The sequence below is a fragment of the Oryx dammah genome, unplaced genomic scaffold, assembly GCF_014754425.2.
Source record: "Oryx dammah isolate SB20612 unplaced genomic scaffold, SCBI_Odam_1.1 HiC_scaffold_18, whole genome shotgun sequence".
NCBI classification, from domain to species: domain Eukaryota; kingdom Metazoa; phylum Chordata; class Mammalia; order Artiodactyla; family Bovidae; genus Oryx; species Oryx dammah.
Genome location: NW_024070202.1, coordinates 23,461,950 through 23,486,164, shown reverse-complemented (window position 1 = coordinate 23,486,164; position 24,215 = coordinate 23,461,950). Strand labels below are relative to the sequence as shown.

The window sequence follows — 24,215 nt, the reverse complement described above, 5'->3', positions numbered from 1 at the left end:
GATCTAAAACCTTTCAACTTAATATTTATTTAGAGAGTTATGTTAGTTGCATGTTTTATTATTAAAATATTATTATCATCAAACTATGTTTAAATGGGAGTTACACAGTCATACGCTGAATAGAAATAATTTTATTTAAAAGAGCTTATCTCTTAACATTGAACTTGAATAAAATACAAGTGTTCTTTGCCACTCTATCAAAAGATAATTTCTCCCCCTCGTCAATGAAATGCTATTACCTTACCTGCTTTGTTTCTGGTGATACTTTTCATTACTAAATATATATTTATTTGTTTCTCATGTTTATCTCCCAGATTATAAGCTCCACTAGAACAGGCACTTTTTTGGATTAAATCAAGTATATAATGATGAAAAGTGCATGGCCTATAGGGACTCAGTCAATTTAATGAATTCCTATTTAGCAAGTAGCCTGGATTAACTGGCATTCTGCTTCTCAAGTAGGAAAAGAAAGCATTGAGGAGGTGCTGTGCAGATGGGGACTCAGGCTGAAAGTGGCCTCAAACAACCTTATTTAGAGTCTCATTCACAAGTCGTTGGGAAGATGGATTCCAAATGTGCTACAAAGCTCTGGAGTAGGGATCATTTCTAAGATGGATCTAATTTGAGCTCTTTCTTTCCTAACTTTCTTCCCCACTATAGTCTGCTTTATTCTGGGTGGTTTATTCAGTGTCCCACAATTAGACCTATGGTTTTCATCTCATAGCTACTGAGAGGTTATTCTCTTTCCATATTATACCTGCCTTACCCTCTGCCCCTGTTCCTAGTGGAGTGGGTATTCTTGTTGATACATATGGAGACAAAGCATAGGATTTAACTAGGTTATTAAATAGATCTAGTATCTATTATCTATCTGTGCTGTTTATCTCCTCATTATAGGACAAAAGAACCCTATTCTTGAATTTGCTAATTGGATTGTCATAAAGTAGAAATAACAAGGAGTTCTCTTTATATCTAATGTAAATAATTTGTCCACATATTCACCTTTTCTTCTAGATCACTCCAGTTCCTGGTACTCATCCACTTTTAGTTTTTGTGAACCCCAAAAGTGGTGGGAAGCAAGGAGAACGGTATGTTTTTAAAAATCAGCTTTATTTACTGATTTTTTTTTTAAAAAATCAGCTTTATTACTATGTCCTATACATGTGAAAAGAGAAACTAAATTTATGGTATAAAAACATTTAAAACTATTATCCTTCACGGTTCAGTAATTTTAATGTGAAATAAATGGTGCTGTCATCTCTGTGTAACAATGTATATTGGTATGATCTCTCCCTGTTTTACAGTTGAAATTTTAATATAGTAATGGCCTTTTGCAGAGATTTTATTATCATATCTCAGATATCTGAATTCTCTCCACCCTGCCTATTACTTCCCTAGCCATTAATAAAGAGCTTTGCATATAGCACAGCTCCATAAATACAGCTGGATGAAAATTCGTTCTCTAGATGGTCAACAGGTGACTTCAGGTAAATCATCACCCAGTAGTAAGGAACGAAATTCATCACCTGCCCAGTAGTGAGAAATGGAATTTACATTCAGCTTCTAGACAAAATATATTTTAAGGATTATCTGCATGTGTGTTTGGAGAACATGATGACATATACACTGGAGAAGAACAGTATATTTACTCAGAATAATAATGAGCTGCATTACCTATAGTCTCAGGACTCTTGTGGACACTATTTTTTTTTCCTTTTTGTAAAATTAGTGATTAAATTCTAATAATTACTAAAGATATGAAAGTTGCCACACTGAAGAGTAAATTTTATGTCATCCTCAGTTCAGTTCAGTCGCTCAGTCCGTGTCCGACTCTCTGCGACCCCATGAATCGCAGCACGCCAGGCCTCCCTGTCCATCACCAACTCCCGGCGTTCACTCAGACTCATGTCCATCGAGTCAGTGATGCCATCCAGCCATCTCATCCTCTGTCGTCCCCTTCTCCTCCTGCCCCCAGTCCCTCCCAGCATCAGAGTCTTTTCCAATGAGTCAACTCTTCGCATGAGGTGGCCAAAGTACTGGAGTTTCAGCTTTAGCATCATTCCTTCCTAAATAGTGTCATAAACAGAAATTTAGTTGTTACCTGATACCTTAATAATTTCTAGAAATTTTTACTGATCCCTGCCAAAAAATGAGCAATCAGATAAAAGCACTCACAAAAACACTGTGATAATACAATAGAAATTTCTATTGTGGTTTTACCAAATAATGAAGTTGAAATGTTTCTATGAATAATGGAATTTTGAAAAGTAATTTCCTTTTCTATCATTTAACTTTCCAACTTTATTTCAGTTAAATGAAGAATGGTCATTTTCCATTCAATAAAATATTATTTCTCCTTAAAAAGTTTTCCCTTTTTATCACCATATATATTTTAAACTCTGCTAAATATGATAGAAATTATTTTAAATAACTAGTGGCTTATTGATATAAAGTATTTATAATGTTTTACTAAAGAGACTACTTGCCTTACTTTTAAACACATGAAATAGTAATGATGATGATAAAATCATTTCCTCCTTTACTACTCATAGTTTGTTGTTGTTTATGTTATAGATATCTTGAAAAGAAGCACACTCTTCACAAAGCAATAGATGAGACTAAAGTTCATATTTGAAATTAGAAACAAATGGAGTATAAAGTAAAAAAAATTTTCAAGTGGAAAAATCCCCCTCAAATTAAAATAACATTAATCATGCCAAATGACCCTTAAATGAAATATCTTTCTCCCTCTTCTCCTAGTACCTAAAAATAATTCTTTAAAAAATATAGATAGATACACTGAAATTATCAATAAATTAAATTTAATGGGGCAAGGAGGATATTTGAGTTCTCCTATATGCACACTCCATGGGGTCGCTAAGAGTCAGACACAACTGAGCGAATTCATTTTCACTTTTCACTTTTATGCATTGGAGAAGGAAATGAGAACCCACTCCAGTGTTCTTGCCTGGAGAATCCCAGGGACAGCAGAGCCTGGTGGGCTGCCGTCTATGGGGGCGCACAGAGTCGGACACGACTGAAGCGACTTAGCAGCAGCAGTATGCACACTCATTTATGTTTTGTCCTTTATACACTAACAAGGACCATTCAAAATCAAAAGAACTGTAAATATGTTTAAAGGAGATGAATTATGTGTGTGATCATAAATTGTCCTGAATGCATAGGAGCCATCTTTCACCAATAATGGGATTCTATTCAGGGTTTTCTTTTCAAAATATGTTTCTTCCCTGGTGGCTTAGATGCTAAAGAATCCACCTGCAATGCAGGAGACCTGGGTTCGATTTCTGGGTTTGGAAGATCCCCTGGAGGAGAGCATGGCAACCCATTGCAGTATTCTTGCCTGGAGAATCCCCGTGGACAGAGGAGGCTGGGCAGGCTACAGTCCATGGGTTTACAAAGAGTCAGACATGACTGAGCGACTAAGCACACAGCACAGCATTCAGGGTTTTCCTTTCAAAATATGTAGATTTTCTTCTTTGATGTATTAGGTAAGCAGGAAAAGGTCACAGAAATAAATATTCACACATAGGTAGTTTCCCATACCCATCAACAGCTGTGGAAGTGCTCACACATCATTTCGATGGCAACACTTGAGAGAATCTAGTCTCTGCTAGAAATGGGATGAGATAGAAGATATAGTCCTACAGGGAGGCAGACACATAAATAGATTTTCTACAGCAACCCCAAGGTAGAAGCTTAGTTAAGCGTGTTTAAAATAAAGTTGCCATAGAAGTTCAGAGGAAAACAGTCATTGTCTCTGAAGACTCAAAAGTCTAGCTTTTGAGTTGGTTCTAAGTACTCTTGCTTGGAAAATCCCATGGATGGAGGAGCTTGGTAGGCTGCGGTCCATGGGGTGGCTAAGAGTTGGATAAGACTGAGCGACTTCACTTTGACTTTTCACTTTCACGCATTGGAGAAGGAAATGGCAACCCACTCCAGTGTTCTTGCCTGGAGAATCCCAGGGACGGGGGAGCCTGGTGGGCTGCCGTCTATGGGGTCGCACAGAGCTGGACATGACTGAAGTGACTTAGCAGCAGCAGCAGGTATTAGACAGGTAAAGGGAAAAAAAAGACATAATTGTGGATGGATGTGCTGTTTTGGTAGGGAGCCAGAAGATATTCATTGGGGTTGAAATTTAAGAGGAAGGAGGAGAAAGATGAGAAAATATAATAAAATATTGTATATGTTTCCTGACTGGCAGTGACTTTTCTTCTTGGAAACAGCATGACTGTACTTAAGTAGCAGAACAGAAGAACGCTGTATAGGCAAGACTTTCACAGATCTGGTGAGAGAACTTGAAAGCCTGAAGTAAGGCATGAGATAGAATAACCAGGTATGGTAGACATTACTCAGTTAGAAGGTACAGGATTGTCCTCTGTTTCGGGTGCTGGGGAAAAAGAGGTCCCGAGAATGACTAAAATCATTCTTAAGACACTGGGTGGTAATCATTATTCAAGATCTAGAATGCAAGGGTATTGCTCAAGGAAGTGGGATGATATAAACAGATATTTGGAGATTTCTATCAGTAAACGTGTGTGTGTATGTGAAAGTCGTTCAGTTATGTCCAACTCTTTGTGACCCCATGGACTATACAGTTCATGGAATTCTCCAGGCCAGAATACTGGAGTGGGTAACCTTTCCCTTCTACAGGGGATCTTCACGACCCAGGAATCAAACTGGGGTCTTCTGCATTACAGGTGGATTCTTTACTGAGCTATCGAAGAAGCCCTATCAGTAAACATGAGATGGATGCATTAAAGATATATAGTAATATTTTCACATGTATGGAAAAACTAATTTTAAAAACTAAATATATTTCTTTACATGTGACATTTTGCCTCAGAATTCTGATATGGGATGTGTGTATACTTGGAAACATTTCTATTGTATTGGTTATACAATGATTAATTTATTTCAGAAAAAAATGAATTGTTTGATATGTTCCTGGTGAAACAGTTTAGTAATTTTGTGAGGTAGCTCATCAAGCTGATTGTTTATATGAAGTAATTAAGCAGATGGATCACAGTCTTCACTAACATACATACATACAAAGTGTCCAAAACCATTATATATATGGGATAAATAACTTTCATCTCTGTTAGGGTGGTCCAATTTGTAAATTACACAAGGATCTATTAAGAAAAGATATTTAATTTTATCCTGGTATTTTAAAGTATTTATTTGAAATCTTATGAGATAAATAATATGCAAAAGCAGGATAGAGAATGTTCCAAATCAGTGTGCATTTTAGAATAAAAACTTGGAGGTACTACTAAATTTAATTTTTTTCTTCTATGTTTTCACCTTTATAGAATTTACAGAAAATTCCAATACCTACTAAATCCTCGTCAGGTTTACAGTCTTGCTGGAAATGGACCAATGCCAGGGTAAGTCTAAATATATTATTGCCATTAACTTATTTAATACTAATTAATTAAATAAGCAGCCTGACAAACCTAGAAATAATGTTATTCAAATACAGCAGCCAGATTAGTATAGATAACAACACTAAATATCAACTACGTAAGAGTAACTAATGCAGATGCTGGTTTTCAAAATGACCTGTTTCAATCAGATTGTCCTCCTTTTAAAAATATTGTGAAGTAATTCTCATACTATGCTAATGTTAATAATAATAATAATAATTGCACCACAAACATACACGTGTATTAGCTGGATGCTGAAATAACTAAACCATCTTTTGGTTGGAAGTGCTGCTCTCTTTTCCTTTCTTTATTAAGTGTAAGATATAGATCTACTACAGAAGAAAACATGCTGGTTAACAAAGACTGGAAATCATAATGTGATTTTTTCATTTACTACCTACAAAATCCAATAACTATCACTCTCATATAAGATACTTTGTAATAGGCAAGATGTAGTGAAATACAATTATTTTTCAACAGATACCATATACTTTTGATGTCATCAGTCTGCACTGAAATAAATCATTATTAGTTTGGCCTGTTTAACTAATTAATGTCATCTTTCACTGATCTGATTTCTGTCTATCAACATGATAGGAAACATTATACCAGATGAAGTAGAAAAAAGGTCTATAAACAAAGTTCTTTTTGAAAAATATGTCAGTATGATCAAAGTAAGTCTTCTAGGTTATTCTCAGAAATGAGAAAGCAAATGTTAAAGTTTTCTCTTAAATGCTCAGAATAAAATGTATGCCATCAAATCTTCTGTTAGATAAATGAAACTATATGCAATTAATTAGCACAGGCTCCCACACTGATACTCATCTTTTTCTTCCCTCCCTGCTACCTGTTGTCCAGGGCCAGTTTCAAATGCTGAGCAGTGATGGGTGGAACCACCTTGCTGTAGAAGGCAGGCTCCCCATAGGAATTTAGTTCAGAACACTGCCTTTGTCAAACCCCAGTAGAGGATCATGATCAGATTCTTGACTAACTCAGCCACATGCAGTAAGTTCCAGCCTTGTCAAAGACAAGCAAAAGTAAAGCCTTGATATTAACACAGATGCTCTAGCAGGGTGCCTCTTTTTCTTGTTCTTTAATATTCTCTGCACTTCAAAAGAATAGCTCTCACACTGCAGGGGCTTCCCACTAGAGGTAAAGAACCTGTGCGCCAGGGCAGGAGCCATAAGAGATGTGGGTTCCATCCCTGGGCTGGGGAGATCCCCTGGAGGAGGGCACGGCAGCCCACTCCAGTGTTCTGGCCTGGAGATCTTCATGAACAGAGAAGCCTGGCAGGCTACAGTCTAGTATCACAGAGACTTGGACATGACTGAAGCGACTTATTCAGCACTCACTGCAGGATTAAGGAACTGTGCTTTAAGAAGTTTAGCTACTCCAAGACCTCTGTAGCTCCACTAGACCAAGTAAATCTAGAATTTGCTTGTATTTTATAGTTAAACTAAATGTCTGCTGACTCATAATTATAAACCTCATCATTTAACTGCCCTGTGTTGTCATAATCTTCTCCATGAAATGAAGAAATAGTACCAGCATCATAGGATAGTTATGAAGCAAATTTGGGATGAGTTCCATGAAGTACTTACTACATAATATGTCCCTGATGAATTTTATTTGTTATCAGTATCATTTGAGGTAATGTTAGTTAATAACATAATTGCTGTGTAGCTTTATGTAAATATACTATAGTAACATTGATTTTAGCCTTCTTTTCACATTTCATTTTTTTCTACTGTACTTTAAATACATATTACATGTTTCCTTTTACTCTTTGACTGTTAGGCATCCTATTACCTTATCTATTTTAATATTTTGAAAAATGAAAGCAAAATATGCACTTGTATAATTCCACACTACAATGAATATAATTTAGAGATTAAGTTAAGGGCCCCATTTTAAGGTCTAGCACCTTTCAGGGTATTATCATTGCAAATTGTTTGTGTGTATCCTCTAAGACCTTCTATAAATATAGATATTAATATATGTATATTAGGGCTTCACAGGTGGTACAATGGTAAAGAATCTGCCTGCCCATGTAGGAGATGCAAGACACATAGGTTCAATCCCTAGGTCAGGGAGATCCTCTGGAGTAGGAAATGGTACCACACTCCAGTATTCTTGCCTGGAAAATTCTATGGGCAGAGGAGCCTGGCAGGCTTCAGTCCCTGGGATCACACACAGAGTCAGACAAGACTGAGTGAATGCATTTGTATATATACAGTGTATTCATATATAGACCTACATGTATGTTTTGTATAGAGAAATAGATCTTTTGTATAATTTAGAGTATAGTTTTTTATTGCTCTGCAGCTTGCTTCTTTTTGCTCAAAAGCATATGGTAAATATTGTCCGAATTCAGTAGATACTGATAAGCTTAAATGTTTTTAAGAGCTGTACAGTATTCCATAGTTTTGTTTTTTTTTAGCCACTCTTACTGCGAAATATTTATATTGCCTGCACTTTAAAATTATTGGAAAAATTTAACAATCAATCTGTTTTTAGAAGCATATTCAAATATCTTAAATTTTACTTGTCAGGTTCTGCTGAATTACTATACAGAAATTTTGTATTGAATTATAATCCCCAAAGCAATATATAATGTTTTATTTCCCATAACATCTTTTAAATTGGCTATCTTCAGTAATTTTTATTTTTGTCAAAGGTAAAAATATATCCTTATTTTTATTTGCATGGTAATCAGTTTTAAAGTTGGAAATGGCATTAGATAGACTTTCCTATAAACAACAGGAATAAAATCTAGTTTCTGATCCAAAATAGAGTTTACTGAAAAGTTATGAAGTTGCTCATAGAATTAATGGAAAAATGAAGAAATATATTTCAGAAAAGATAGGAATCAGAGCAGTTTGAGGCAACTCCTCAAGTTGGAGTGGCTGATTCTTGTTAATGTATGACAGAAAACCGCAAAATTTTGTAAAGCAATTATCCTTCAATTAAAAAAAAAAAGAAAGAAAGAAAAGAACTGTTTGAGGAAACTCTGCCTAAGAAGACAGAGTCCATAGGTTACTCCTAAGAGAAACTGATTCCAAATGCTTTAGGTATCCTTATTCCTCTATTCAAGATTCAAATCCTTAGGAGATTCATGTTTTTGGTTTTCCTCGTTTCTCATGTTACCGTGTTAGCACTTTGGAACAGGGCTTCTTGATTTACAAGATTACTATCGAATTATTTGTTTCCTCAAAGCCAGATGAGGATGTCATAACCTGAGCATGAAAGACAAATTCTTGGCGGGAGTAAACAGTATGTGTTCACCACCATCCAACACCAAATTATCCAATATCTTTTCTTTTCTGAGATAAAAGTTGAAAAAAAAATACCAATCATTACTAATGCTACTAAATATGTCAGCAAAAATACACGTCTTCCTAAAATGTAGATAACCCAAAATCTTGTATAGTTACTATCTCCAGCTTCAAGTCCTGGTTCTTGGAAACATTTCTGGAGATGAGTATTTTCTCCTTTATCTTTATCCATTTGCTCTCAATGTACATAAATACAATAAGAAAAATGTATATTTAACTATAAGTGAATTTCATTAAATGACAGTGTTAATGATACAAAGAATGAAATGTGTAAAATCTATAGGCCTGTAGTCCTAGTTTTACTACTGATTAAAAGCTATAGCTGAAGCATAAAACATTTCTCAGCTTCTTGGAAATGTTTCCCTAGTGTAGGGACTCAAGTAGTTTTAGCGGATAGGTCTGAGATTTTGGTTGTACTGCTTGTGTAGAGCAGAATTCATTTTTCACTTACTTTGAGCGACAGGTGTGGTGGTACATGGCACTACTAGAACTGTTTAGCAAATATTTCCAGATCTCCTTCCAGGCACTTGATTTTGACTTTACTCCTTTCACCTTGGTGTTAAGAGTGGTGTCTGACTTTCTCTTACAATAAAGTGTGACCAGAAAGTAGTGTTTCCACTTTTTCTCTTCCTTTACCATGGTAATCAGCAGTATTGCCATGAAAATATGGTGAGAGAGGGCCCCTGTCCCCAGCCTTACCCAACCAAGATCTCCATAGAATGAATGATAAATAATCCTCTGTAAGATTATGCCACTAATATTGGGGGTTGTTTGGTCCTGTGTGTAACCTCACCCTTACAACTAAACCAGTGATTGGAGCAGAAATCTTATTTGGTACTCTCTACTTCCATTGTAGATCAGCGAATCTATTTCTCCTTGGGAGTTAGAGTCAGTTTTATACCAATCAACATCATATTTGTCACTTTTGCCTATTTGTCTAGTGGTATGAGGCGCCTCAAAATGTCCAAGTATTAGTTTTCAGCTTCAATTCAATGAAAATTTTATCTCAAATGGTAGCATTCCTCTTTGGTGTTAAAACATTTACAACATAAGAGTTAAACACCTAGAGAGTCTGAAGCAAAATGTTTGAAAGAGTATATTAGCCAGTGTTCTTTACTGGAACAGAACTGATAGTATATATTATGAAGAAAGATTTATTATATGGAATTGGCTCACATGTTAATTGAGGCTGACAAATCCAGATTTATAGAGTGGATATTTATTTTTGCTTTCGCAGGCTGGTAAACTGCTATAGAACTAAGAAGTGTCAGTATCCTAGTTCAAAGGTGATCACACTGGAAAATTCTCATTCCTGGGATAGGATCAGCGTTTTGTTCTATCAGCCTGTCAATTGATTGGATGAGGCTCACCTGTTTTAGAGAGGGCAGTTTGCTTTACACAGTCTACTGATTTAAATATTAGATCTCATTGAAAAATACCCTCACAGAAACACCCAAAGTAATGTTTGATTAGCTCTCTGGACATCCATTGCCTAGCCAATTTGACACATAAAATTAAGATTCACAGTGAGTATTAACTATAATAAATTATAAGTTTCAATACCCAAACTTCAGAATCATTTTTGCTCTAGAACCATATTTTCTGAATTGGGTAAGACAGCATCATATAGTTCAAATATATATATGATATATAATCATATATATATCATATATATATAGTTCATATAGCATCATATAGTTCAGAATATATGACATAGCTGTTTCTTAGTACTCCTACTGATTCAGTGAATGAGTCTTTAGTAGGTCATTTCAATGTGCTATGAACAACTGTTTCTCCCTGATAAAACATATAAGACGACCTTTATGTCTCTAGGGCATCAACCCACTCTCTTTCCTCCTTCTCAGTGAAAGGCATTTCTTGAGAGGAGACAGCAATATGTGAGACACCATGATAGTTCATTGGAGAAATAAATGGCAACCCATTCCAGTATTCTTGCCTGAATAATCCCATGGACAGAGGAGCTTGGTGGGCTACAGTCCATAGTCTCTCAAAGAGTCAGACCTGACTGAGTGACTGGGCATATGATAAAGCATTCAGTAAGCCATTTGCTGTGACCATTGACAAAGGCATAATGGGAAGGAAAAGTTAGTACAATTTCTAGAACCAATGTCTAGGTAGTAAGGACAAATGGCTGCAGTTGTATTATGGAAAGGGACCAGTGACTTTAGGTGACCCTTAAGTAAATGGGTTAAATTCCCTTGAGCTATAGTAACATATTGGAATTCAATAATTGGATCATTCAATGACAATTGAGTACTCCAGAGTCAGTAACTACTCTTCTTGTTAAAGTTAAATTCATGTTGTTTATCCCTTCCAGAGCTTCTGTCCCTACCAAAATGAACATGAGTGTTTTGAACACTCATGGAGTGACTATGAAAAATTGCCAACTGGCATTTCTTTGGAGCAGGAATAGTCCCAATACTGGGTCCACTCTGAGAAATTCACTTACATAAATTTTCCTCCCATCACTAAAAGTCCATTCTTGTCTTTTCCAGTTCCTTAAGAGTGTGACACATATTTGTTATTAGTCAGTATTATTGAATTCATGTGTTTCCTCCACTCTGAACATCTCTCTATCCAGTAAAGGTAAACAGGAAATTTTATTGTTTGAGATATTGCCCACTGGTCGAATGTCATTTTTTTCCTTATACTCAAATTATTCCTGGTTTAGTTGTACTGCCACTGTAGCCTACTGCCAGCTACTTCTGATATATCATGGAGAGGCACTGGAAAATGAGTGCCTCTTATTTTATCCTTAAACAATGAGAATGGAGGACTCCCTATGAGGGCATAGGGATGGGTTGTAAGAGGGTTTGGGAGTACAGCCTGATGTAGGATATCTGAGGTGTGGGCCTAGACAAAGCTCCCCACTGGTTATATGGAGATGGCATGGATAACCACTGATTTAGGAGATTCAGTTCAGTTCAGTTCAGTTCAGTCGCTCAGTCGTGTCCGACTCTTTGCGACCCCATGAATCGCAGCACGCCAGGCCTCCCTGTCCATCACCATCTCCTGGAGTTCACTCAAACTCATGTCCATCAAGACTGTGATGCCATCCAGCCTTCTCATCCTGGGTCGTCCCCTTCTCCTCCTGCCCCCAATCTCTCCCAGCATCAGAGTCTTTTCCAATGAGTCAACTCTTCGCATGAGATGGCCAAAGTACTGAGTTTCAGCTTTAGCATCATTCCTTCCAAAGAACACCCAGGACTGATCTCCTTCAGAATGGACTGGTTGGATCTCCTTGCAGTCCAAGGGATCCTCAAGAGTCTTCTCCAACACCACAGTTCAAAGGCATTAATTCTTCAGTGCTCAGCCTTCTTCACAGTCCACCTCTCACATCCATACATGACCACAGGAAAAACCATAGCCTTGACTAGATGGACCTTAGTCGGCAAAGTAATGTCTCTGCTTTCGAATATACTATCTAGGTTGGTCATAGCTTTCCTTCTAAGGAGTAAGTGTCTTTTAATTTCATGGCTGCAGTCACCATCTGCAGTGATTTTGGAGCATAGAAAAATAAAGTCTGACACTGTTTCCACTGTTTCCCCATCTATTTCCCATGAAGTGATGGGACCAGATGCCATGATTTTCCTTTTCTGAATGTTGAGCTTTAAGCCAGCTTTTTCACTATCCTCTTTCACTTTCATCAAGAGGCTTTTTAGTTCCTCTTCACTTTCTGCCATAAGGGTAGTGTCATCTGCATATCTGAGGTTATTGATATTTCTCCCGGCCATCTTGATTCCAGCTTATGTTTCTTCCAGTCCAGCATTTCTCATGATGTACTCTGCATATAAGTTAAATAAGCAGGGTGACAATATACAGCCTTGATGTACTCCTTTTCCTATTTGGAACCAGTCTGTTGTTCCATGTCCAGTTCTAACTGTTGCTTCCTGACCTGCATACAGATTCCTCAAGAGGCAGGTCAGGTGGTCTGGTATTCCCATGTCTTTCAGAATTTTCCACAGTTTATTGTGATCCACACAGTCAAAGGCTTTGGCATAGTCAATAAAGCAGAAATAGATGTTTTTCTGGAACTCTCTTGTTTTTCCATGATCCAGCGGATGTTGGCAATTTCATCTCTGGTTCCTCTGCCTTTTCTAAAACCAGCTTGAACATCAGGGAGTTCATGGTTCACATATTGCTGAAGCCTTGCTTGGAGAATTTTGAGCATTACTTTACTAGCATGTGAGATGAGTGCAATTGTGTGGTAGTTTGAGCATTCTTTGGCATTGCCTTTCTTTGGGATTGGAATGAAAACTGACCTTTTCCAGTCCTGTGACCACTGCTGAGTTTTTCAAATTTGCTGGCATATTGAGTGCAGCACTTTCACAGCATCATCTTTCAGGATTTGAAACAGCTCACCTGGAATTCCATCACCTCTACTAGCTTTGTTTGTAGTGATGCTTTCTAAGGCCCACTTGACTTCACATTCCAAGAATTGCTATATAATAGTTATTACAGGCCATACTGATATGATGGAGTTGGAGTAACTTCCCAATTAAATTAATAATAAATAATCACTTTAAATTATTTGACAACCATGAATCTTTTGTGTTACCACTTTTGTAGGTTGCCTCATATGGCTGAATCAGGAATCTATTTTGATCTTTATTCAAATTTAGAAAAACAATATCTCACAGACCTACATTTGGCTACATGCTTATCGCATTGTTTGGGTCAATATAGCTGGCTTCTTTGTTTGATAGATGTTCTGATATTGTATTCAGCAGCATATTTCCTCTATAATCAAATAAGGCCAAAGCAACAGATGATTCAAACAAACACTTTTTCTTACATATATTAACTTTTTATTTCCTATGTAAAGCATATGCCCTTTTACTTGCCTAGTTTCATTTTGATTTGTCTTTTCTCATGTTCATTTTAAAATCTTATGGCATAAGTATTTACATCATCATTTTATATATGTTGGAAGAGTTTTCTTTTACTTTGTTCTAGTTGCTTTCAACTTATATAGTTTGTTCTTTTTTGTCCATATAAATACATAAAAATTTCATCTGTTAATTCTATGCTGAATGCTTTCTCAATTTTATGTTTTAGAAAAATTTTTGTCAAGCCAAAATTACTGAAATATTCTTTATATATTTTAGTCTTTATATTTTGTTTTAAATTCTAACCTTTAATCTTTGAAGATTACAAGTTTTTTAGAGATACATGGACAGAAAGGATGACATCAGAATGGAATGCTTTTTTCCTTCAGATCAAAATCTAGCTGTCCCAACAAAAGTTATTCATTAGTTCACCGTTTTACCACTGATTTGACATCCTTCATATAGGGTGAAAGCCTATTTATGTTAGACTATCATTGCACTTGTTTTTGCTTCATTGATCTTATTGATTCTCATTAGTGACTGTCTTTTTGTAAGTCCCTATTATGCCCTCAAAATTTAATGACATTTACTCTCCTCAATATGTTGTTATTGTCTTGAATCTTAAAATATGAGTTTGAATGGAATTGGATTGAATTTTTAGTTTAATCTTGATCATTTCTTTTTATACTATTTAAAAGCTTTATTTCCCCCCACAAGTAGCAAATGGGTTTCATATTAGTTCAACTGGAAATTTTCTTCCTTTAGTTGCCTTTCTCATTGACCACACTGTTGGCAGGAAAATTACTTTCTCATTGGGGAAGGGTGTCCTGTTTTATCTCTGATGTCAGTGCCTAGGCTAGTGGTAGACCCACATTTCTAAGAGAGCTGCTCCTCAGATGTATTTCAGGAGGCAAATACCATAGGTAGCTGTTCAAACACAGGATTCTGGTCAGGCGATGCTGTAAGCCTTCACTAATCCCATAGCTGACCTGCTCACTTGTTATAACTCCTCCCATCCCTGCTTCTAGCTGTTCCATCCCTGATCCTAGGTCAGCTACAGGAGGTATCTTTACAGTGGTGCCCTTTCAATGTATTGCTTTTGAAACTGTTCTATTCTGTAAAGTTTCTTTACTAACCTAATAACCATTGTGATTTTATTTTTATTTTAGGTTTATTACTTTTCCAGTGCTACTTTTAAAAAGTAGATATATTTAAAAAAAATAAATATTTTATCTGCCACCTTGAACCTGCAGAAACTTTATTCATTCTTTTAATTTCCCATTTTTCATTTTTCCTTTTCCCCAATTTTTAAAATCTTCTTGTGTACATCTCTTCTCTAATCTTATCTTTATTTCTTTTCTCACATTTTGTTTAGAAGCTTTTTTTTTTTTTAATGTATTGAAGTCTTGCTGATACTTGGTATGAGTTAGCTAGAACTACCAAAACTCTCCAGTCACTTCCCTTTTTATCTTTGTTTTGAAGACATAAATAGGTGTTTGTTTGTTTTTATTATTTCTCTTTACATAAATTCTTTCACTCTGGTAATGACTATTTTAGTTAAACGTATCTGAAACTAGAATCTGTATCCTATAACTTGTTTCATCCTAATGAACATATTGTGATATAATTGAATAATTTGTTTGCTGGTACAAATTTGTTGCAAAAAAGAAATATATGTGTATATATATATATCACTGGTCTTCATAGAATGAGTTTTCTTTCCCTCACAACATGATAATAAATATGCACATGTCTAGCTGTTATACCAACTGCATATGCTAATGTGACTTATGAAAAGTTAATATCAAGTTTTCTGTATACGTGTGATATTGGTTATTCACTCTGACTTTAAGCTTCATGAAAGTACAGATGGCTTATTCTCATATCATCCCTAAAATATTTAAGTAAAAAATAACAAGTATTTATTGAATTGAAAAAAATATACAAGATCAATATTTTTAAACTATGTAAATTTTTTTCCAGATCTTTAAGCATAGTTAGGGATAAAGAATTGTTCTGGAATGAGTGCCTTATAAAAGTCTTTGGTTTCATCTACCTGAACTAAATGTAGAACACATATAATTAAAAAAAATGAAATGTAACAGTCAACATACAGATTTCCATATTCCAAGTATTACACATATTTCATATTAAAGCCTTGGAATATATTCTCCTGTTAAAACAAATTTGTAATTTAGAAAACACATAACACATTCCACAGATTTCATGACTTTCTTAATTTAAAATGCTATTTTATGTAACAAAATTTCTACCACATTTTACTTAAATAAAAACTCTCTTGAATCAGAATTTAAGACCTATTACTTATGTCTCTTGTTATGAAATCTTGGTATGTCAGAGAGCTTAACAAATCCTTAATATGCTAAGAAACTGTTAATCAAAAGAAGAAATGAAGAACCCCAGGGTTAGTAGAAGGAAAGAAATCATAAAAATTAGAGCAGAAATAATTGAAAAAGAAACAAAGGAGACTATAGCAAAAATCAGCAAAACTAAAAGCTGGTTCTTCGAGAAGATAAATAAAATAGACAAACCAGTAGCCATACTCATCAAGAAAAAAAAAGGAAGAAGAATCAAATCAACAAAATTGGAAATGAAAATTCAGAAATCACAACAAACAACACAAAAATACAAAGGATCATAAGAGACTACTATCAGCAATGTATGCAAAAAAAATGGACAACTTGGAAGAAGTGGACAAATTCTTAGAAAAGTATAACCTTTCAAAACTGAACCAGGAAAAAATAGAAAATCTTAAGAGACCCATCATAAATAGAAACTGTAATCAAAAATCTTCCAACAAACAAAAGCCCAGGACCAGATAGCTTCACAGGTGAATTCTACCAAATATTTAGAGAAGAGTTAACACCTATCCTACTCAAACTCTTCCAGAAAATTGCAGAGGAAGGTAAACTCCCAAATTCATTTTTTGAAGCCACCGTTACCCTAATACCAAAACCAAACAAAGATTCCACACCCAAAAAAGAAAACTATAAGCCAATATCCCTGATGAGTATATATGCAAAAATCCTCAACAAAATTCTAGCAAACAGAATCCAACAACATATTAAAAAGATCATACATAATGACCAAGTGGGCTTTATCCAAGGGATGCAAGGATTCTTCAGTATTCACAAATAAATCAATGTGATACACCACATTAACAAATTGAAAGATAAAAGCCATATGATTATCTCAATAAATGCAAGGAAAGCCTTTGACAAAATTAAACACCCATTTATGACAAAAACTCTCCAGAAAGCAAGCATAGAAGGAACATACCTCAACATAATAAAAGCCATATATGATAAACACACAGCAAATATTGCATTATCCTCAATGGTGAAAAATTGAAAGCATTTCCCCTAAAGTCAGGAACAAGACAAGGGTGCCCACTCTCACTATTACTATTCAAAATAGTTTTGGAAGTTTTAACCACAGCAATCAGAGAAGAAAAAGGAATAAAACGAATCCAGATTGGAAAAGGAGAAGAAAAGCTCTCACAGTTTGCAGATGACATGATTATCTACATAGAAAACCCTAAAGACACCATCAGAAAATTGCTAGAGCTAATCAATGAATATAGTAAATTTGCAGGATACAAAATTAATAAACCAAAATCCCTTACATTTCTATACACTAACAATGAAAAAATAGAAAGAGAAATTAAGGAAACAATCACATTCACCATTGAGATGAAAAGAATAAAATGCTTTGAATAAATCTACCTAAAGAAACAAAAGACCTATATATAGAAAACTATAAAACACTGATGAAGGGAACCAAAGATGACACAAATAGATGGAGAAATATACCATGTTCATGGATCAGAAGAATCAATATAGTAAAAATGAGTATACTACCCAAAGCAATCTATAGATTCAATGCAATCCCTATCAAGCTACCAATAGTATTTTTCACAGAAGTAAAACAAATAATTTCACAGTTCGTATGGAAATACAAAAAAACCTTGAATACCCAAAGCAATCTTGAGAAAGAAGAATGGGTCTGGAGAAATCAACCTGCCTGACTTCAGACTATACTACAAAGTTACAGTCATTAAGACAGTATGTTCGTGGCAGAAAGACAAAAATATAGATCAGTGGAACAAAATAGAAAGCCCAGAGATAAGTCCACACACCTGTGGACACCTTTTATCTTTGATAAAGGAGGCAAGAATATACAATGGAGAAAAGACAATCTCTTTAAACAAGTGGTGCTGGGAAAACTGGTCTACCACGTGTAAAAGAGTGAAACTAGAACACTTTCTAACACCATACACAAAAATAAACTCAAAATGGATTAAAGATCTAAATGGATTACCAGAAACTATAAAACTGCTAGAGGAAAACAGACAAAACACTCTCTGACATAAATCACAGCAGGATCCTTTATGACCCACCTCCCAGAGTAATGGAAATAAAAGCAAAAATAAACAAATGGAATCTAATTAAACTTAAAAGCTTTGCACAACAAAGGAAACTATAAGCAAGGTAAAAAGACATCCTTCAGAATGGGAGAAAAAATAGCAAACGAAGCAACTGACAAAGAATTAATATCAAAAATAAACAAGTAGTTCAATACCAGAGAAGTAAACAACCCAATTCAAAAAATAGGCCAAAGAATTAAACAGACATTTCTCCAAAGAAATGTCTTTGGAGACATTTCAAACATATAGATGGCTAACACACATGAAAAGATTCTCAACAGCACTCTTTATCAGAGAAATGCAAATCAAAACCACAATGAGGTACCGTCTCATGCTGGTCAGAATGGCTGTTATCAAATAGTCTACACACAATAAATGCTGGAGATGGTATGGAGAAAAGGGAACCCTCTTACACTGTTGGTGGGAATGCAAGCTAGTACAGTCACTATGGAGAACAGTGTGGAGATTCCTTTAAGAACTGGATGTAGAACTGCCATATGACCCAGCAGTCCCACTGCTGGGCATACACACCGAGGAAACCAGAACTGAAAGAGACACGTGTACCATAATGTTCATTGCAGCACTGTTTACAATAGCCAGGACATGGAAGCAACCTAAATGTCCATTGGCAGACAAATGGATAAGAAAACTGTGGTACTTATACACAGTGGAATATTACTCAGCTATTAAAAAGAACACATTTGAATCATTTCTAATGAGGTGGATGAAACTGGAGCCTATTATACAGTGTGAAGTAAGTCAGAAAAACACCAATACAGTATCAGTTCAATTAAAGCATATATGTGGAGTTTAGAAAGATGGTAGCGATGACCCTATATACAAGACAGCAAAAGAGACACAGATATAAAGAACAGACTTTTTGACTCTGTGGTAGAAGGTGAGGGTGGGATGATTTGAAACAATAGCACTGAAACACGTGTATTACCATTTGTGAAACAGATGACCAGTCCAAGTTTGGTGCATGAAACAGGGCACTCAAAGCTGGTGCGCTGGGATGACCCACTGGGATGGGATCGGGAAGGAGGTGGGAGTGGTGTTCAGGATGAGGGACACATGTACACCCATCGCTGATTCATGTTAATGTATGGCAAAAACCACCACAATATTGTAAAGTAATTAGCCTCCAATTAAAATAAGTAAATTAATTAAAAAAAATTCAATCTGGCTCTACTGGAAATTTCCAGAGAAATAAGCTTTGCTTTGCTAGTGTAAGAATAAAGCTCTCAACTTATCCTTTCAATCTTAATCATAAAATATGCTGTAGATGATTTTGCAACCCCCCAGTTAAATGTGTGGGCATAATTCTGTCTCTGCCTTGATCATAATTCTATCTTAGCAACTGAGTCTGAGAATCAATCTGTGCTTCTGTACTAAAGATCTGCAGGTTATACAAGTAACAAAAATACAACATGCTCCTAGAGTTAACAAAGTCATATAATTTCCAGTCTTGGAAAAGAATTTTGGGTATTACAACTCTATAGTCACTTTCCACAAACATCAACAAATTGACTATGACTTTAAAGATGTTGAAAAATCTGAACTTTTATCATTCATTTCACAGAGAAAGTAACAGCTGAACACCAGGTTATAGATCCTAAGCTATTGTTAGAGCTGATTACTTATCCAAATTTATTGAACACTGTAAAAAAATGATATTTTCTCCTAAATTGGCTGTTGGAAATGAATGATTCATTTGTCTATATCCTTTTACCTGTTTCTTATTTTATTCTACAAAAGTCAACTTTCTAATAAGTATCATAAGCTATTTTAGTTGACTGTCCTCAATTTGCTGTTACTAAGTCTGTTAAGCAAGCTCCCTGGCACAACTTTATTGTCAGCCCCAGGGAGTCAAATAGCAATGTCTTACTAATGAGTGAAAATAAGAAAACTCATAGCAGATGATTATCTCAGAATCCCTTATTAATGATAATTTAGTAAACTACTCCTATATTAGAAATAATAACTGGACTATTAAATGTAGTCCACTCTAAACAGAATAATGATGCAACAACTAAATGTGAAATGGTAGTTTAATAATAACAACATATATGGGTATATATATATACACATTTAATATTAGTAATGTAAATTGATTCAGCATATATTAATTCAGTGGCTACCAGTTGCCAGGAAAAAGTATGAATAAAAGAAACAACACTTTCTGCTCTCATAGTCTTATATTTTAGTAGAAAAAGGCACACATTAAAGTAATAAAATATATACATGTCAGCAGGAAGGGCAAAGAGTGTATATCGGTAGTCAGTGTTCTGTGATGGTTCTTTTAAATAGGCTGAGCAGGGAAGGACTCACTGAGTATAGACATGAAGGAGATGAGCAAACAAGTCATTTGGTTATTCATAGAATAACATCTGGGCTTCCAAGGTGGCACTAGTGGTAAAGAACCTGCCTGCCAGTGCAGGAGATGTAATAACATTTAAAGCAGAGGAAAGAGCAAAAGTAAAAGCATCATGATTGGAGAATATTTGACATAATTGGGAAAATTCGCAGGAAGGTCAGGGTGGCTGGAGCAGAATGAATAGAGATAGCATATTAGGGTAGTACTGATGGGCCAAATCACATAGGGTCTTACAGCTACTGTGACCATAATAATTATTTTACCTAGGATTCTCTTGGTTTATTCCTGGTGTTCCAACATCCAACCCAGTTTAGTATTAGCATAAGAATTTGGTATTTTTAATTTAAGTATGATTATTAATGGGTACATTATATAATGGGTACATTATAATAAACTTGAGGGGTTTGCAATTTGTCTAATTTGTTCATGCTTCTACTGTTATCCTCTAACAGGATGCAAGATGTCTAATGAACAGAGTTCATGAACACATCGAATGAACAGTTTTCATTTTGACTTATAATTATTTCATCTAAAAAAGCAGGAAAAAAACCTCTTTTCCCAACCCTTCCCACATAAAAGCAACAATTTCTTCTGAAATACGATATACAGAGAATTCAAAGATAAAATTCAATGTTCACTGGAAAACCTTGTTGACCGACTGGTATACTTGTTAATGCTAGTCCATTATGCTGTGGCCTGTGCCTCTCATCTCCTTGTAAGATGAAAAGGGGAACAGATATAAAAATCAGCATTGTCAGTGTAGAACTGAGAAATCATAGAATAGATGGACATGAAATATATGTGAGGAAGAGAAGCTGAACAGTCTGCTCAATATGTTTAATGAGGTTTGAATACTCTTCCTAAGTGTTTTATTAAACAAATATATCATACATAAATATTGTGTTGAGCCTTTCTGATTAAAATACTTTTATATAATACATTTTTATTTTGCAATAAAACTTTTCATCAAATATTTCTCAAAAAGGAAAATGCATATTAAGTGAAAAATTAAGGTCTGAATTTCTGTATTTTAAAAAGTATTGATGATGAATATGTCATTTGTATGAAATATTTATCAATCTATTCCATTTGTGGTGGGAACTTTAGTGATATCACAGACCACATGGAAACCATTAACACAAATATGCTAAAGAAGCATCAGTTTCTGTTTCAAATTAATAGTGAGTTCTCTGCTTGAAGGCAATCTTTTAAACTGCAGAAAATCTGTTTGCATATCACTCTTTTAAATATAGGGCTTCCCACATGGTGTTCATGGTAAAGAACCCTCCTGCCAATTCAGGTAGATATAAGAGATGCAGGTTCAATCCCTGGGTAGGGAAGATGCCCATGTAGAGGGCATGGCAACCCTCTCCAGTATTCGTTCTCGCCTGGAGAATCCCATGGACAGAGGAGCCTGGCAGACTGTAGTCCATAGGGTTGCACAGAATCAGACACAATTGAAGTGACTTAGCACATGTGCACATTTTTAAATATGATTTTTTCATTTAGATATAGTGTGACTTTGAAATTAATGTACATTTTTTATTTCAAACTTTCTTCTTTGTGTTATAAGTAAGAATATTTATTAAAATTTTGGTTATACAAGTAAAAGAAAAACTTTTAAAACAGAAAGTAATACCATTTTTACATCAGAGGCACCAGAATATTTTAAATAGAAAATTCATTTATTGCAATAATTATTTTAGTGCATTCAATTTGTGAACTCGCAATCAAGTTTTTGGAAGTTCATTTCAATGATGGAAAACACTGGACATCACTGATAATCTTATCATAGACTCAGTTAAAAAGTACAGCTCTGGAGATTCAATTATTTGTTTTTGTGGTGATAATTTAAATAGACATCTTGGTAAACCACATCATTATGACAAAAATGTTTTTTACTTAAGTAAGAAACATAGATAAAAATATATGCTTTGAATTGGTTGTGGCATGCACATAAATCATAATTGCTTTCAAAGACACTTCAACAGTCTTATGAATTACAATGAAAACCTTAATTGTCAAGTTGTATGCATAAGCACATGCTCACACACATTCACAAATTATTCAATCATTCTCTTACTGATTCTGCAGACACTAAGGGACCTTTGGGGGGAAAAAAGTAAGACTCAAATCTTAGGTCACTGAGGTAATGAAGTCTATAAAATCTCTATGGATAACACTATACTGGCTCAACTTTTTCAAATTATGCCCTCCTTATCAATGTAAAACTGTAAAACTCAAGTTTAAGATAATCTGATATGGAGGCAATCAGCATATAGAAATATACAATTTGATCTTATCTTTTCATTTTTCATAAAATTATTGTTCAAAATTGTTCATATGAAAAGCCAAATGAAAAAATTTAAGTATATCAAGCTAATTAATATAATTGTGTTTTTATTCTAGATTTTATGATGATATCTATGAGCTACCTTAAATTTTCAGTGTTATGATTTATTTTAATAAATTTTATGTGTATATTATATATTGATTTATAATGTCTATATAATCTATATACACTAAATTTGTATATATTTTTGCATATTTTTTAAAGAGGATTTCCAATTTTTCTAAACATCACATTCCAGAAAATCAGTATTCATCCTTAATCCTAATTTATCAATCAGAGGCCATGGCAAGTAAATTATCTCAATTTATTTTCATTACTCCTGCCCTGATGAACATGTTGATATTCATACCCATCCTGACTTCCTTCCCCGTTTTCTCACTGAAGAGGCATCTCTCCTCATACATAACGTATATTCAGCTTCTGTTCTGGGTGCCTGCTCCTCTTGCTTCTTTGATACTCTATTTATATCCACCTCATCTCATTGCTACATATTGAGCTATTCCTATACTACTGGCTTTGTATTTCAAGTACGTAAGCTCTCTTAATATATAACTACTCTGCATAAAATAATATGGGTTAGTGTATGGAAGCATGTGTGATGACTAAAGTGTTATTATAATCACAGATTAAACAGGAATGGTTAGAGGAGAGAGGTTCAAGAACAAAGGGGAAAACAGAATAACATTTCCTAGGTCATTCCAGAGTTGCCAAAATGTGAGCAACAGGTTAACTTGAGGACACTTTCATTTTTAATTAGAACATCTCTGTACAAATGCATAGCTACTTACCTTCCCAACTCTGTACCCATATATATAAATATATATACATATATACACATATATACACACACACCCCTAACCCTAATCATAATCATATATATATATATATCTCATATATATAAAACCACATCTTCTTTATGCATTCATCTGTCAATGGACATTTAGGTTGCTTCCATTTCTTGGCTATTGTAAACAGTGATGCAATGAACATAAGGTTGCACGTATGTTTTTGAGTTATACTTTTCTTTGTATATATGCCCCAAAGTGGGATTGCCGGGTCGTACAGTAGCTCTGTTTTAAGTTTTTTAGGGAACCTATTCTCATTTCGTGATTTTGATTGTCAAGTGTACATGGATTCCTTATGAATATTTTCTTGCATCTCAGATTTATCTCCCCATGTAGACTTATTTTACTAATTAGTCTACAATTCCATGCTAATGTCCCATTAGTTAAATTCAGTTCAGTTGCTCAGTCATGTCCGACTCTTTGCCACCCCATGGACTGCAGCACACCAGGCTTCCCTGTCCTTCACCAACTCCCGGAGCTTGCTCAAGCTCAAGTTCATCAGGTTGGTGATGCCATCGAATCATCTAATCCTCTGTCGTCCCCTTCTCCTCCTGACTTCAT

General features: G+C 35.0%; 1 protein-coding gene across 2 annotated transcripts in view; it reads left to right on the top strand.

The window, feature by feature from the left end:
• Positions 1-24,215, top strand: part of DGKB (diacylglycerol kinase beta) — an 856,074-nt gene that overhangs the window by 323,746 nt on the left and 508,113 nt on the right. For both annotated transcript variants that reach the window (XM_040260596.1, XM_040260597.1), the window contains exons 15-16: positions 1,015-1,088; positions 5,334-5,408. In XM_040260596.1, the coding sequence (XP_040116530.1) occupies positions 1,015-1,088; positions 5,334-5,408 (149 nt within the window). The remainder of the gene's footprint in view (positions 1-1,014; positions 1,089-5,333; positions 5,409-24,215) is intronic.